Source organism: Leuresthes tenuis, unplaced genomic scaffold (assembly GCF_036924035.1).
Source record: "Leuresthes tenuis unplaced genomic scaffold, fLeuTen1.0.hap1 SCAF_13, whole genome shotgun sequence".
Classification (NCBI taxonomy): Eukaryota; Metazoa; Chordata; class Actinopteri; order Atheriniformes; family Atherinopsidae; genus Leuresthes; species Leuresthes tenuis.
In genome coordinates this window covers 2,634,955-2,652,309 of record NW_027325367.1, presented here as the reverse complement: position 1 = coordinate 2,652,309, position 17,355 = coordinate 2,634,955, and the positions used below count along the sequence as shown (strand labels likewise).

At 41.6% G+C, this 17,355-nt stretch overlaps 1 protein-coding gene across 1 annotated transcript; it reads left to right on the top strand.

Moving 5' to 3' along the window:
• Window positions 1–1,749: 1,749 nt before the first annotated feature.
• On the top strand, window positions 1,750–13,897 carry pax1b (paired box 1b). Its single transcript, XM_072362885.1, has 7 exons — window positions 1,750–1,839; window positions 3,127–3,717; window positions 4,671–4,777; window positions 7,144–7,332; window positions 12,086–12,313; window positions 13,629–13,740; window positions 13,830–13,897. Exons 1-7 carry the CDS (start codon window positions 1,836–1,838, stop codon window positions 13,895–13,897), a joined length of 1,299 nt encoding a protein of 432 aa, XP_072218986.1. The 5' UTR covers window positions 1,750–1,835.
• Window positions 13,898–17,355: the final 3,458 nt, after the last annotated feature.

The following is a 17,355-nucleotide window of genomic DNA, read 5'->3' as shown; positions in this document are numbered from 1 at the left end:
TGTTCCTGCAGCCAGGTCCAGGATTCCACCATCTGTTGTTAACCAGCTCTGTGGTCCTCCTCCTTTACTGTTAGCGCTCTGTCTGCAGTCTCTGTCTGCCCGGATAGTCTTAAAGCTGAGCAGAGAGCTGTTAGAGCTGTTCCTGCAGCCAGGTCCAGGATTCCACCATCTGTTGTTAACCAGCTCTGTGGTCCTCCTCCTTTACTGTTAGCGCTCTGTCTGCAGTCTCTGTCTGCCCGGATAGTCTTAAAGCTGAGCAGAGAGCTGTTAGAGCTGTTCCTGCAGCCAGGTCCAGGATTCCACCATCTGTTGTTAACCAGCTCTGTGATCCTCCTCCTTTACTGTTAGCGCTCTGTCTGCAGTCTCTGTCTGCCCGGATAGTCTTAAAGCTGAGCAGAGAGCTGTTAGAGTTGTTCCTGCAGCCAGGTCCAGGATTCCACCATCTGTTGTTAACCAGCTCTGTGATCCTCCTCCTTTACTGTTAGCGCTCTGTCTGCAGTCTCTGTCGGCCCGGATAGTCTTAAAGCTGAGCAGAGAGCTGTTAGAGCTGTTCCTGCAGCCAGGTCCAGGATTCCACCATCTGTTGTAAACCAGCTCTGTGATCCTCCTCCTTTACTGTTAGCGCTCTGTCTGCAGTCTCTGTCTGCCCGGATAGTCTTAAAGCTGAGCAGAGAGCTGTTAGAGTTGTTCCTGCAGCCAGGTCCAGGATTCCACCATCTGTTGTTAACCAGCTCTGTGATCCTCCTCCTTTACTGTTAGCGCTCTGTCTGCAGTCTCTGTCGGCCCGGATAGTCTTAAAGCTGAGCAGAGAGCTGTTAGAGCTGTTCCTGCAGCCAGGTCCAGGATTCCACCATCTGTTGTAAACCAGCTCTGTGATCCTCCTCCTTTACTGTTAGCGCTCTGTCTGCAGTCTCTGTCTGCCCGGATAGTCTTAAAGCTGAGCAGAGAGCTGTTAGAGCTGTTCCTGCAGCCAGGTCCAGGATTCCACCATCTGTTGTAAACCAGCTCTGTGATCCTCCTCCTTTACTGTTAGCGCTCTGTCTGCAGTCTCTGTCTGCCCGGATAGACTTAAAGCTGAGCAGAGAGCTGTTAGAGTTGTTCCTGCAGCCAGGTCCAGGATTCCACCATCTGTTGTTAACCAGCTCTGTGATCCTCCTCCTTTACTGTTAGCGCTCTGTCTGCAGTCTCTGTCTGCCCGGATAGTCTTAAAGCTGAGCAGAGAGCTGTTAGAGCTGTTCCTGCAGCCAGGTCCAGGATTCCACCATCTGTTGTTAACCAGCTCTGTGATCCTCCTCCTTTACTGTTAGCGCTCTGTCTGCAGTCTCTGTCTGCCCGGATAGTCTTAAAGCTGAGCAGAGAGCTGTTAGAGTTGTTCCTGCCTGTTTTGTCTCACATTTCCCCTGAAAATCAGGAATGTTTAAACTTCCTCTTCCTTGTGCTCCTGCTCTGGATCCTGAACATCTCCTCTTGGACACATCTGGATTTCGGGTGGTTTTACCCGGCGTTACTTGAACTTTGGAGACTTCAGTCGGCTGCTCCCAGATGCCGACAATTATCTCGTTGGCATGGTTACGCATCATAGCATCAAGTTTGTAAAAATGTTTTAAAATCCGTTCCACAGGAAAAGGTCGGGAAGAAGATGCAAAGAAAGACCGAACGAGCTGCAACTCGTGCCGGTTTTCAGGAACTCTTTGAGTTTAAAATGCTGCTCTGCAGACAGGAAATGATGAAGGGAGGAGGAGGAGGAGGAAGTGGAGGTTCACATGACTGCAGATCACTGCCGGCTGCAGTCACAGGGTTGGATGGTGCAGCTTTGAGTCCCCGGACGGCAGCTGATGGGTGAGTGTTACATTTTTCCACCATCAGCAGAAGGCCATGCAGAGAGGGTGGAGAGTCACTTTGTTGCCCGATTTGACTCCATTTGTTGCCTGTTTATGGTGGAAAAGTTGTTCAAATGCTCATAAAAGGTGGTCAGATTAATTCAATCCAGCTTCTTCACACTTGGAACATTTTGGAGCTTAAGCTGGAAAATTAGATTGATTTAAAAAGAGGAAGAAAAACTGCTGTTATTTAAAAAATAATTAAATTCAACACAGATTTTTTCTATTTAAGCGTTACAGGAACCCAGAAAGAATCAAATATTCAACACATAACAATAAATGTCTCGTTCCTTTGTTTTAAATCGAGTTTTAAAAGCTCAGAAGTTGTTACTTTCTGTTTTTACCAGAATAAGGAGGTTAAAGGTGCAGAAAAAGGGCCGAGAACTGAAAATAAAAGTTCACACACGGCTGAATTTCACCTGGAAGGTTCCCAACTAAAATGTTTACCTGCTGAAGCTTTATTTTACCACATCGGATCAGCACAAACCCGCTGAATGAAAATGATAAAACACCTTTTTAAAGAAGCTGAATATTTCCTGAAGAAGTTTAGATTCATCAAAACATTTTTTTTAAGGAATAAAGTTCCAAATCAAAGCAGCTTTCAGCCTGAAAATGATCCTGAAGAGCAGCATTTCACACTTTTCTCTTTCCTCATTAATGAGCTTTAATATTCTAACTTTGTACTTTTTTACGAGTTTTTACGTCTGAGCTTAAAAAACTGAGAGAAAATTATTTCAGGCCTTTTAATCCAAAGACTCATCAGTAAATGTTGTAAAAGTTGTTTTTTCTTTCTTTCTTTCAAACGGGGATGAGAAAATGTAACTTTTCATGATTTACTCAGTTAAACAGCAGTAATTCATATTCAACTATAATTAATGTGACAAAATAACAGCAAATTACGATGAATTGTTCAAATAATAAATCGAATCCTGATTTATTATTTTATTTTAATCGAATCTCTTATAATTAAAGATTAATTTGCTCATTTAAACCTCACATCTCTTAGAATTAAAGAGGTGCTGATGAGAGGCTGTAATCCGTTCTTTTTTTTTAAATCAATTATCAGGAAACACGTTTTCTTTCTTAAACCTGGAGGTTCCTGTGAAGTTGTTTCTCATTTTTTGGAGGCTGCGGACACGATCTTCGCTGCATGAAAACTGCGATCTTCTGAAGTATTTCTGGTTTTACCGCCAGTCCAGCTGCGGTAAACAGCTGGATAATGAACCATCTCCTCCCCTGTGTGCAGAGCAGAGCTACGGGGAGGTGAACCAGCTCGGCGGGCTGTTCGTGAACGGCCGCCCGCTGCCGAACTCGGTGCGGCTGCGGATCGTGGAGCTGGCGCAGCTCGGGATGCGGCCCTGCGACATCAGCCGCCAGCTGCGGGTCTCCCACGGCTGCGTCTCCAAGATCCTGGCCCGGTACAACGAGACCGGCTCCATCCTCCCCGGGGCCATCGGCGGCAGCAAGCCCCGGGTCACCACCCCCGCCGTGGTCAACAGTATCCGGGACTACAAGCAGGGGGACCCGGGCATTTTCGCCTGGGAGATCCGGGACCGGCTGCTCTCCGACGGGGTGTGTGATAAGTTCAACGTGCCGTCCGTCAGCTCCATCAGCCGCATCCTCCGGAATAAAATGGGGACAGTTTCACACCATCAGTATGACGGCACGGCCCCGGTCCAGCTTCAGTACGGACACGTTTTCCCGTTCTCCTCCTGCAACGGACCCGAGGCCCCCACCGGCACCAGAACCGGCAGCAGAACCGGCAGCTGCGCCGGACTCGACGCTGCGCAGAGCTGGCACAATATTCTGGGCATCCGCGCCTTCAGGGAGCCGGCAGGTTGGTGCGCGCATCATTTATTTAGTTTTATACATTTTAAAAACTCCTAATTTGCTGATTTAAAACTTGGTTTAATTTCTAAATTAAATACGATTTATTAATACGTTTAAACGCTAAGATTTATTCAATAAAAATATTTCAAATAGTGGGGAAAAAAACAATTATTTTAAAATGAAAGTGTCACAATAAATTACGATTATTTTTAGAAATTAGTGACAAAAAAGACTGAATTTTTATTTAAAACAAAACCTCCATAATTAACACATTTATTTCTTACCTTTGTTTCACCACGTTACAAATTAACCCCAAAAATCTGAACATTTGTCTTCTATTTCATCACCTTTTCCCCAAATTCTGCCATAATCCGATAAGCTTGTGTCTGTAAATGTAGTTTGAGTTCAGATCTGAAGCTTCCTCAGACTGATTCTGCTCATAAAACATCCTGAAAACTTTACTCACTTTGTTCAAACCCAAGTTAAAGCAGCGACTTTCTTTTTTGTTTTAAAAGACCATAGAATAGATCAACATTTCCAACGGTGTCTATTTTTATTTTTATTATTATTATTATTATTGTTTTTTAATTATTATCATTATTATTATTGTTTTTATTTTTATTATTTTTATTATTATTTTTATTGTTATCATTATCATTATTATTATTGTTTTATTATTATTATTATTATTATTATTATTATTATTATTTTATTATTGTTGTTGTTGTTTTATTATTATTATTATTATTATTATTATTATTATTATTATTATAATTATTATTATTATTATTATTATTATTATTATCATCATCATCATGTCCAGATTTAAAACTGAGTGCATCTGCTGTTTGATTCATGAATTCTCCCAAATGACTGTGGATTTAAAGTCTGTTTCCTGAGGAAAAAGTTCCTGTCGGTTTGTAAATTCGTGCTAATTTAGCAGAACCTGTTTATTTTTAGTTCTGTCTGGATCTGATGGACTTTCGGCCAAAGACTGGGGGGTGAGCAGCAGACAGCTGCCTGCAGAGAAAAGCAGCAGCGAGCTGAACCTCAGATTTCCACAGCAGGTAAATGACTGAAACTGTCCCAAAAGAAAGGGTTTTAGAACACAACACTCGATTTATCAGAGAATTAAACTACCTGAGCTTGTAAAACGATTGACTATGAAGACATTTAACAAGTAAAATGTTAAATGTCTCTCCTGGTTTCTTCCTGCTCTGATTGGATGCTCATTTCTGGATTCTTTTGAAGCACTTTTGAACTTTTTCCGTCTGGTGTCTGAATAAACTGAAAGCAGCTGTGAGGGTCGGCAGGACCGTTTTAAGGAGGTTTTTAAGGAGGAATACATCTCGTTAGTTTGACTTTTTCAGGTTTTTCTGCATTTCTGCTCATTTACACAAAGTCCTAAAAGCAGAAAATAGAATTTTTATTAAACGAGACGAAATAATTGATCTTTTAGTTTTGGTTTAGGTCTCCTTTTATTGATTATTTGACCACTCGAAGACATAAAAGCCACATTCACACGTTTATTCGGTCTCATTTCAGTCAATGCAATGCTTTTTCTCCATCACACAGACCCTCACATGTCACTTCTTTTTTCTTTTTTACTTGTTTCTGCTAAGTTAACCTTTATTTAATGTTCTGTGGCGCTGTTACATCAGGTCAAACTCCTGTTTCCGTTGTACGTTTGGCGAATAAAGAGATTCTGATTCCACTGTGGCGAGCTTGGAAGGGAAGTTAGGAAGTTATTCAACAGGCCTGCATGTCAAAAAGAGACAAAAGTATGTGACTCTCCAGGATTAGAGGTCTGCTGGAAGGTAAAACAAGTCGGGCAACACGGTCTCACTCCATAAAGTGTCAGAGATGCAACAGTCCTCATCATTCGGGCTCAAAAACAGTAAAATTACTGCAGCTTGAAACCTCCAAATCGTTAAATTAAGATTCCTGAAAAGGGGTTTGAAGTGTGGCCCAAATTTTAACCCCATCCAAGCCAATATTTTCAAAAGTCCTTGGGTCAACTTGCTGTATTTTTCGGGCTATAAAGCGCTTTAAATTAAAGAAAACGCAGAAAAGTCAAACTTTATTCAGCTCACTTGTTGTTGACTGATAGCGTTGAGTTTAAAATCCTCTTCGTCTCTGAACAGGAGCCATTTTTAGGGCAGCAGGTATAGAAAATGAATGAATAAATGAATGCACACACCTTAATGTTGAAGCTCAGATCGTATTACTCCACCAGGCTCGTAACTACGGTGGCCTGTAATGCTCAATCCAGCTTAGTAGCTTTCCAAGGCCGTGCTAAAACATTCTGACAGATTTTTGAGCGCCGTGTACCACATAAAATCAGTTCTAGGTCAGCATTTTAAATAGAATTAATCCATACATTAGGCGCACTGTTGATTTTTGAGATTTTAAGGATTTTAAATGCGCCTTATGGTCCGAAAAATACGGTAATTAGAATTAAGCATCGCAAATACCAGCCCAGGAGTCCACAGTGCTCAGAAACTGAGATTTAAATGCACATACATGACAGGATGGATAACCCCGGACATGTATCTCTCCATTAAAACCATGCATTTAGTATTACGAATGATGGCAAACCTACGATAATTAGCTTCAGCACAAAGTCATTTTTTCAGCATCTGAGCGAAATAAAGCAAAGAGAAAAGCTGCAGCTGCAGCTTCTGCTTTCCAACCACACATCAGTCTGCCGCTGGTTTGCTTTTCACAGTGCATCGTATTATCTTTACATGAACTCTTCAGGTAAAACATGACAACAGATGATAAGATGACAACAAACACAGCGATGGAAGGAGAACCCTGACTTCTGAACAAGCTTAAACATTTAGAACATTTTTATCTTCCATCCACCACTGATACAAAGACTGCTGATGTGAAATATTATGGTGATATGTCATGTTGTTCTGAGAAAACTAGCACCATGGACTGCCTGGTCTTGCATGAATGGCAACTATTGCCTGCATCTAGGCTCTTTCCATTAGTTTCAGTTCATTAATACTTTATTAATCGTCCATTTTATCCAGCAGTGAGCTCACATTCCCCACGATGATCAGGGGAATAAACGGCTTGAACTTTTCTTTTTCCTCCTTTTTGTTGCTGCTCTGCATCCCAGCCGTCTCCTTTTCAGCTTATTCCAGGATATTATTCCTTTGGAAAACTTCCCTGTTGCCATGGCTACGCATCACAACAGAAAACACATGGTTGGGGATGCAAAACACGAGAGAAAGTGAAATGTTTCCCTCAGATAATCTGCCTTTATTGTGAATGCAGGACAGTGTGAACGAATTCTGATGTATTCCAGATTGATGCCGTAGATCTGCTGAGTTCTGCTGAGTTCTGCTGAATTCTGCTGAGTTCCTCGCATTAAAGCACAGCTTTAAAAGTTCTAATCTTGTCGTTTCGCTCTTCCTCTTAGTCCTCATCCAGTTTGTCCGGTTTTGTCTCGGCTTGTGCGTATTCCTCACCAAACCAGTACGGTTTCTACGGAGCTCCTGCAGCAAACTGCATGAACACTGGGCACCACTGGCAGCCCCAGCCCACCAGTCTGGCTCCCAGTACCAGTTCCAGTCCAGTTCCTCCCGGTTCTGCAGCAGCACCAGAGGCTGTAACGTCTGTGAAACTTTTTCAAAGAGGTCAGACCATTTCTCCATCTCATTTCGATGCTTTGTTCCTTGTTCTGTAACCAATCAGACTGTTTTACTTGGATGAAAACTCTGTTTTCACCAAATACTCTCAAACTGTGGGCTCAGATTCCACTCTGCTCCTGAATGACACATTTTTCTTGCAGCTTATTGTTGATTTTAAGATGTATTTCAGTCTAATGCAGGGCGGAAGCCGAGGACTTTTGCGGCTTGGCCTAAAACTGCACGTTTGGACCGAATGTTCCATAAAAAGCTTCAGTGCTTCGTGTTTTAAACTATAAAAGCTGATTTATTTCCTGTTAAATGTCGCATTTGTCTCCTAAAGAACCACTAATGTATGTTTTAAGAAGGAAGGGTTTGAGATTAAAATGATCCAAAATTACACAGAAGAAGTAGTAAAAACGTTTTAGACAGTTTAATATGTTGATGATGTTCAGCAGGGGTTTGTTTCTCAGGACTTCTGGTTTGAAGAACAAATAATCTGCAAGTAGGCTAAACTAAAGGCTTGAATCGCACAACAAAATCTATTTTAAGTGTGAGGAAAAACAGGAAAATGTGGAAAACACTGATTTCATTCAGCTTCACAAGCTGCTGGACAAACAGACATCAACCAAAGGAGGATTTCTCTTTTCCCAGGACGATTCCTCTGAACTTTGTAGCCCGACAGGATGGCAGCAACACATTTCAGAAGCTCTCAGCCGAACTCTGAAAGCTAAATCAAGTTAAAATGTCAAGTGTTCACCAGTCTGAATGCGGAGATGCAAACTGGACACTTTTCCTGCCAGAACCAGAGCTTTATTAACTGATTCATGTCCTTTACTTTCACTCTATGGCGTAACCACGCATTCTTTGGGGGGGTCGTGCCCCCCCCCCCCCCAATATTGAGAAAATACCAACCTGTCCCCCCCAATATACAGAAGAAAACATGTAAAATGCATGTTCTCCTTCTATGAACCCTGTCAAGGGATCGGTCTCTTGTTATGTCTTATTTATTTTCACTTTATTTCCGTGTGTTACCATGGGAACGTAACGGCTGCGCCGCGGTTACCGTGGGAACGTAACGGCTCAATGAGAGTGACCCACCGGGCGCGCCGCCGTCTCAGCAGCGGCTCTCCTTATCTTTACGTTGGACTTCTACTTTTGACGGAGCCGCTGCTCAACAGAGCAGATTGTACCAGAACAGGAAATCCAACACAGAATCAACAAAATAAACTTCCGCCCCCTTTCAAAATAAAAAACTTAAAACAAAAACAACATTAGACTATTAGACTTTTCATTGTTAATGCACATTTTGAGACATTGACACAATAGAAATGAACCTGGACTTAAAAGTCCTCAGCACATTTTTTGTTAAAGGAAAAGTCTGTAATTTGTTACATCATTAGTTGTCCTTATTAAAATATTTCCAGAAACATGCTTTGGGTATTTGGTCGTTTTCCATTGGAAGCTGTCCTATTTGCTACAGAACTACTGGAAGAGCATAACTGTAATTGGTAGGTGTGTTTAAGGTCAGTAAACAGTAAGCAACTAACCAAAACAAAGTGGGGGGGCAGTCACTGTCTCGGAGAAATTACACTATTCCTTTAGATGTGAACTTACATGGTCGATGTAGTCCTCTAAACTATGTTCTAAATGTCCAATTTTTCATATATAAATAAAGAATTGTAGATAATGCACTTAACAATTTAGTTTTTCTTGGACCCCCCCAATGTCTAAACCATGGTTACGCCCTTGCTTTCACTGTCACTCATTATTCGAATAGATTTGGGTGTTAAAACTTTGTGGCTGGGGGAGGAAATGCTTGGTTTAGGGTGAAGGAAACGCGTCATTTACCATTTTATTCAGCTTGATGTGACCCATCTGCAGAATCAACATGATGCAGATGCATGAGTCAACACGGACAAAATGATCATTTTCTGAGACTGGGTTTAATAAGCTGAGCTTCTTTTATTGGTGCTTTAACTGTGTATTGATGGTGGGAATCCACTTTTCCCAACTTCTGAGGTCCTTTCTGGACTAAAAAAATAAAAATGATGAGAAAAACCTTTTAAAAATCCTGTGTACACAGATTTAATTGCCAGAGGAGATGAGCTCAGGTCTCTCTGCTGATGGTCTCATGTAACGCAGCTGAAAAGGCTTTTTGAACAGTTGGCTGAAGAGGAATTGATTTGATAGATTAGATGACAACGATGAGCCAAGTGGTGACAGTTTTTCTCTTTTCCCCGCAGAGGATCAGAAGCTTTTTCTGAACAAACGCCATAATTCTGCACACAGATTATCTTCAGCCTCATGATGAGGCAGAAGAAGAAAAGCCAGAAGACGTCACGTTTTTTCGAGGATTCGTGGCAAACTAACCTTTTTCCTTCACTGGGAAACGGAGAAACTCTGCAGAAAAGGTGAAGGAAGAACTGGTGGAATTCAGATCTTTTCCATTTTGAAAAACATTGGAGAAACTGTGGTTATATTTTTCTATAAATGTGCTTATTAAAGACTTGATGCAATAGAAAAACTCAGGAGTTATTTATTTATTTCTCTGTATTTTGAGGATTTTTAAAGAGAGATTTTAGATGGTAAAAATTCATATAAATGATCAGATTAACACTAACTTTAATGAGATATTTTAATTTGTGTGACTCATGAATTAATAATGCAACTCAAACATTTATTAATAATGTTTTTTTTGTTAAATGTTATGAAGAGTTTTGCTTTTCTATCCCTGATGGATGGATGCTTTACTGATAAACTGTCACAGAACTATCAATATAATTGGATGATGGTGCAAAAGGCAGAATTAACATCTAGAATGTAATAATTATGAAATAATAGGCAAAGAATGACACATGTTTAATGAAAAATACAACTTCTATCGAGTCGAGTGATAAAAGTTTCAAACTGACGGCTGCGCTGCATAAAAACAGCGAATCAGAATATTTTATTGTGGATTTCCAAAAGTTATAAACTCGATAAAAGTGTTTGGTTCGATTACAGAAGAAGGAAATGAAGTGAATAAGTTCGTGTTTTGGTGGATTTTCCTTATTCTTCCTTTAAAAAGCTTCGAGTTCTGTGAGATTCTTGCTCAGTCTTGCATGAGCTGTTCTTCTGAGTTCCTCTTTCCAAGTATAGCTTTTCTTTTCTTTTCTTTTCCCAGGTGAAATCTTGGCTTCTTCCAGATATTTTTTGGTATTTAACTCAACTCATTCTTCCCTTTAGAAGTGTTATCTACAGCACCGTCTGCAACACCGGCCCAAATCGGTTTATTTCAGACATAAATCAGTTTTTCTATCAGTTTAAAATGTCCTCAGGACTCATATTTATCAGGAAAAGGTCAACCTATCACTCCAAAATCTGCTAAATCTTCCTTCCTTCTCTGCTCAGTCTTCCAAAGAGGAACTAAAATATCAGTTGCACAATTGCTTACATTGTATTTAATATTTCAACATGGATGTTTTCAATGGAAAAAAGACACTTTTAATTGTCCAGCTCATGTGAGATATGCTCTACATGTGATTCATCTGTGAAAAGTTCATTTATCACCTTTTTCACTGAAGATTTAGCTTAAAAAAACATGTTTTTGTACCGTATATTCAGTTAAAACCAGCCAAACGTGGAAAACCAAAACCAGTTTGACGCTTGTTAGCTGTTACCTCTGAAAGAAAAAGCACTCTGCAGGTAAACAACAGATAATCTGGTGTAAGATGATCCATCAGCAAACAGCTTAAAGTAAACAGACGCCACCATTACTACCTGAAGACTCTGAGCCCTGCTGAGGCCCAGACTGACAGAGCAAACATCAGGTCATTGTTTTACTATCTCTTTGAGAAATATTTGAGTCCTTTAGGAAGCAGGTTAAGTCCCAGTTCTCATCTCCATTACCTGCTTTGTGTTACTCAGCGAATCTGCAGCTTTTTGAATCACAAGCATCCTCCAGAAGTCCTTTCCAGCACCCATTTAGGTTAAATATCGAGGGACAAATGTATTTTCGAGGTAAATTCTTTCCTTTTATTTTGTCAGTGACATTAAAACTCAACTTATGAACATGAAAATTTCATATAGATGACAAAATGATCAAGAGAAATCTTTCAGGAACTGGTTTGACTTGAGCAGAACTTATTTGTTCTGTTCTTGGAAGCATTAACAGTCCTCCTCTGAGCCCCGCCCTGCTGCACCAAAGAAGACGGCTTCCATTAGAAATGTTCTGCATTGTTAATGCATCTGGTGCATGAGGTACTGCAGCGTGTTGCTCCCACTCCTCTGTCGGGGGGTGTTTGTGCTCTCAAAGGTGCTGCATTGGATTGAAGTCACACAGGAAACATGTCCAGGTCTCAGTCTGGAGGTCTGGGACTCATCTTCTATTAATTTCCTGCTCTTCATAGACCTTTTCCTGCTCATACAGCCCCATATCATCACACTCCCACCTCGGTGTTATGCATGTTGGACCCCATTGGAGTCGTCCTGTTCTAGTCTGACCCAAAACTTGAACAGTTTTCATGTTCTTTAGCAAAGGCCCAGCTCCTCCAGGAACATTTGGTCTGTTTTTCAGGAAAGTCGCAGAGGAAAAGCAGGACAACCAGTTAAAAAAGCATCACCATGCATTATGTTCAGGGTCATTTATCCTCTGAGGATGCAGAAAATGTAACAACATGCTGATAAAACGACAGACGTATGATGTTCAAAAGTAAGAGTGAGTTTTCACAATTATGATAAAAACTTACTCAGAGGTCTGATCCAAAAGGCTGCCACAGATATCTCATCTGGGCATCTTCCATCAGCAAAAAGCTCTTTTGTGCTGAGCTATCTGAGGGCGTCTTTAATGAGTGGTGCTGCTGCGGGGTGCTGACAGAGGACAGGAATGTGTTCGTGCTGTGGGGGCCATCTCAGGTCCATTTTAACCACACTGCTATGCTCTCTTTGGCCTCAGACACTCCCTCAGAGCAGTTCATCCAGGTTTGTCAGGCTCCCAGCTGGTCTTTGTGTGATTCTGAATCTGTTGTTGATGGCAGCCGGTGACAGTGACACGGGTCGGTTTGTGCAGAGTAGCTGCTGCTGTGAGGCTCACTGTGGTGGTTTTAAACTCAGAAATACTGGAGTTGTTAAAGTTCAGGTGATCAAAATGTGTTCAGCTGCGAGTGTGAACTCGTGCTTTACACAGTTAGAATCTGAATGACGGATTTATCAGATAAAAGATCCAGTTTCTATACCCTGGAGCCTCTCCCAGCTGCCATTGGGCGAGAGGCGGGGGCCACCTGGACAGGTCGCCAGTCCATCACAGCAGATAAAAGATGATGTAAATATTAATAAAAGAGAATATAAGAATTATAAACATGTTATGCTCATGGTTTAAAATAGTATTTAATATTAGTCTGACATGACCACAGGTTGGAGAGTTTTCTGTTAATTGTCATGTGATCAGCTTTTCTAATTGCAGTTAATCGTATGATTGTCTTCTGAATTATTAAAAAAATATCTTATCAAGACAACAAGGCATGTTTGATCGATTCTTACAGCAAAGCACAACAAATTCACCCCACAGAAACCGTCCAGAACATTCTCAAAAGAAGGAAAATAACCGCACTCGCTGTCACTGAGTCCAACCCTCTGCAGGCTTCAGTGAAAGGGGGGGGGGTCTCTGCATCAGCCCTGTGTTTTGCAGGGTTTTGAAGACGAACTTTCCATTTAAAGGAGCTTTTTCTTCATCCATTTCACTCGATAAAGCTATTTTTTCCCTTGATTTTCCTCCAGCTTCCTGCCAGAGTTCAAAAGTAGGCCTGTTAGTTTAACTGGTGATTCTGTAAGGATTTAACTGTCAGGATGATGGTGGGCATCCTGTTGTGGTGGGTGTACCCGCCTCTCGCCCTGTGACAGCTTCTCCAGCACCTCTCTGATCCGGAATAAGTTAAAGCGAGTCTGAATGAAAGAAGCTTTTGACACTTTGCTGATTCAAAGTGTTTTAATGAGTTCAAAGATTCTCAGTTTATAGAACGATCTGCTGTGAGTGTTTGAAGAAGTATTTGGAGCGTTGTCCATCTCAGTCGAGCCCCCACACCTTCACCTGTGCTGTTAATCTGTTAATCCTCCTGCAAATCTTATGGAAGCATCTGGGTTTAGCAGCTCGAACAGAAACTCCCCATATTTGACCTGTGGGTTAACATCGAAAGGCTTTTAAGGCTGTTGTGCAGAGAGGAGGGGGAGATGAAGTGGTCCTTCCGGCTGCATCTAGAGCTCAGATTTCCCACTCAGATGGAGTCTTTCTCCCCTGAAGGTGTCCCACTGCCTGGGTGGAAACCTTCAGCAGGTTGCTGTGGAGCTTAACTCTTCACTGTTGTGTGCAGAGGAAGACGGCGCATTGCAGAAAATCATTGGTTTCCTCATAGGTACTGGAGAGCTTTTCGCCTGCACAGGTTCCTTCTTTTAAGGCCCACTGAAGCGTGTTGAGCTGCCGCCGCGCTCTGATTCTCTCCAGGCATGTTGCAGCTGCCCGGGGATGCTGGAAGTTCTGCTCAGAGCACGGTGCAGGTCAATGATACCTAACCTGGAGCTGCTGGATTAGAAATGTCCCACCTCCACCTGCCCCGACAGGCCTGGACTGCATCTAAAAACCCGACGATGAAACATTGAGTGGCTCAATGGGGGTCCATTGAAAATGTGAAGGGATTAAACACCTGGGTTGTGCAGAAAGATAACCAAAGCAACCTAAAACACGAATAAACCTTCAAACATATGAACCCTTTTAGTGAATACATATCAGGTGTCGGCAGGAGTTTCTGGAAGTGTTTCTTTCAGCCAGAAACATGCACAATGTCCCTGTTACATGTGTTTTAAGACAATAACCCACCTTGAATCTATTGATTTCTGTTTCTATCATGAAAATAACTCCTCGGAGTTACGCTGTGAGTCCTGACAATAGACCTTCCTGTCTTTAAGGGAACTAATTAGAGCTTCTTTTCTGTGTGCAAATCTAAAGCAACTGATAATTTAAACAGTAAAAGCTGTAAAAAACAGACGCACAACCCTTCATTCATACACAAAATAAATAAAGATGAAATAAACAGATCTTTGTGGGTTATGTCACACTCAAGAGCTGAAAAAGCTCCCTCAGAGGTCAGAGGGAACAGAGCTCAACAGCGGTTCCAGTCTGGTTTTAACCGCTGGTGCCTTCATGTAACTTTACCTTAAAATGCCATTTCTGCATTTGTTCGCCTCTGCTTTGCTGCTCTGTTGGACTTTAGTGACTTGGTTAAGGTTGAGTATTACAAACGAGACGGTTAAGGTTAGGAAAACCTCATGGGTTGAATTAAAAGAGACAACATGTCTCTTTAGGTGATCAAAATGAGTGTATATCCATCCAAATATCCACCCATCCGTCCGTTTTCTCCACTGTAGGTCGGGTCCGGGGGGGCTGGAGCAGCACAAATATCATTCATGTGAATATTTAATGTTTCTCTGTGAGACTGGGCTGGTATTAGAGCTCATTGGATGCAAATGTCTATCATTATATAATATAGAAAATGCTGATGTATCAACTGTTTTCACAGTTCTTGCATAAGACAGTGAGATGTAATTTTTTGGGCCATTTCACCCAACCTAACCACCTTTTTGTAGAGTTTTTCTTCAGTTAGGCCTACAGATGCTGTTGGGAGAGTTTCCCCTCGGTGTGACCCCACTGTGAACTCTCAGGGGTCACAAGGGGAAGGAAACAGATGTCAGAGGCTTTCTTTATGAGTTTTTTTCATGTACAGACTCCCTCACCTCCAGTTTAACATCAGCTGTTTGTTTTCGGAAGCTCTCCTTTTTGAGCCGTGAAGGCTTCAGCTGAGGAGACGCAGAGCTCTCACAAAAAGATCCTCAGCAAAATCCCCAAGAATGGCTGAAGGAGTTGAAACATCTGGATCTGGATGGAGTTAAAGTCCACTGCAGGGACGGCTCATCTCATCTATGCAGGGTGAGGAATAGAAGCAGGGTTGGTTTGCTGTGAGCATGATGGACTCACTGGTTCTTACAGTATTTCTGTCTTCAGCAACTTTTAATGTGAATAGATTATCCTGACTTTAAATATCCTGTTCATTTTCACGTCTGTAGGATTAAGAACATCTGCAAAGATGAGACACAAAAGTTTATAAAAAGCACACAATTAAATCATTTTCAGATGCTCAGCAGGATGAACTGACCTCACATCTGCTTGCCTGTGGGATGCTGGATCTCCACAAAGAGCATTCAAAGTGTAGCTCATCTCAACACTAGTTTTCCTATGGATTAAGTTTAGCGTTAATCGGTTTTTTAATAGACTTTTGACTGCTTGGAGAATGGCGTCTCGGAGGAAAACGCGACTCTGAAATCCCTCCCTTCAGGACATATTAAGGTTTTTGGTCACAAACCTGTTGTCAAAGTCATTTAATTTAACGTTTTCTGCGGGATCAGGCTGGAAAAGAACCATTTCACTGTTAAATAAAACAAACCGAGCTCACAAAAACAGAGAATATGTTTCAGTAACCCCCCCCCACACACATGTAACTGCATCAGAAAACAAGTCCGGCTCCCGTTGGTCATGAAAATATTGTCACCTTGAAGTGATGTGTGGAAAAACAATAAAAATTCCTGACCTGCAGCAAAGCGGTTTACACTGCTTCTTGTTAGCTGAAATATAAGAAGTACTTTATGTTGCTTTGAGCTTTCTGTTCTCTGCTCACATGACCAGAAAACCACCTCCAACAAACTGCGACCAGGTGGAAGCACCTTCGGGTGGTTGGATGCTGCGAAACACAACTGATGCACGTTAATTCTCCCTTTTCATCTAATTAAACACCAGAGATGCTGTTTTCTGAGTGGACGGTTCGACTAAAACATTGATTTATTCTTTAAATATCTTTGCAGCTTGAGTTCCAACCTGTTTGCAGCCTGAATCTGGGTGTGTCTGCCCCCTGGAGGCTCTGCAGGTGAGCAGTAAATCCACCGGTGGGACATGAAGGACTGATCAACACCAGGTGAGGACCTCGGTGCTCTGCTGTGACGTTGCATGTAAGTGGCTTTAAAAAGGCGAGGGAATCCCAGGGACATGGCGCCGTTTATCTCATAAATCAGCAAGAATGTAACAAAACACGGGACCTGTGGGAGGATGTCGTGAATGTTTGATGTTTCTCCTGCAACCTGGAATCAAACATGTGGGACACTGAAAAAAATTAAAAAATATATTATAAGGAAAAAAACATTGTAAAAAAAAACAAAAAACAACATGTACTGAAAAAATAACTAAATAAAAAATATATATTGTAAGTATTTGCATGCAAATGATTTAAGTAAACTTTCATCCTGCAATATTAAGTAAAACTCACTTGCCAGTATCAAATAAATGTTACTTTCCATAAAACATTACAAATATTGAGTAACATTTACTTGATTACATCCCAGTTTTAAAGCATATTTATTTAAACAAATTAAGTAAAGTGTACTTGCTTTTCATTGGCAGGAACATCATTTTACTTAAAGTTTTAAGTAAAATGATGAATCTTACATATCTGTAGAATTTGCATTACATTACTAACTAAAATTAGGTCCATTAGTGTCCATTTTCTATACCGTCAATCCGTCGGGGGGCTGGAGCCCATCCCAGCAGTCATCGGGTGAAAGGCGGGGTTCACCCTGGACAGGTCCCCAGTTCAAGGACAATTTAGAGTCACCAATTAACCTAACATGCACGGTGGGAGGAAGCCAGAGTGCCCGGAGAGAACCCACGCATACACGGGGAGAACATGCCCCAGGCGGGGATCGAACCCGCAACCCTCCCGTTGTGAGGCGACAGCGCCTAAATTGGTTAGTTACCAGATATCATTAAATATCTTGCGTCACACTACATGCAGACATATTATATATTATTACAAATTTAAAACAGAGTCGTGCTACCTTGCTGAGCGTGATGCTGCTGTGACGTCAGGAGCAGTGTCACTACATGTGCGCATGCGTCGTGCATGCGTTTCGAAACCCGACAATTTCAG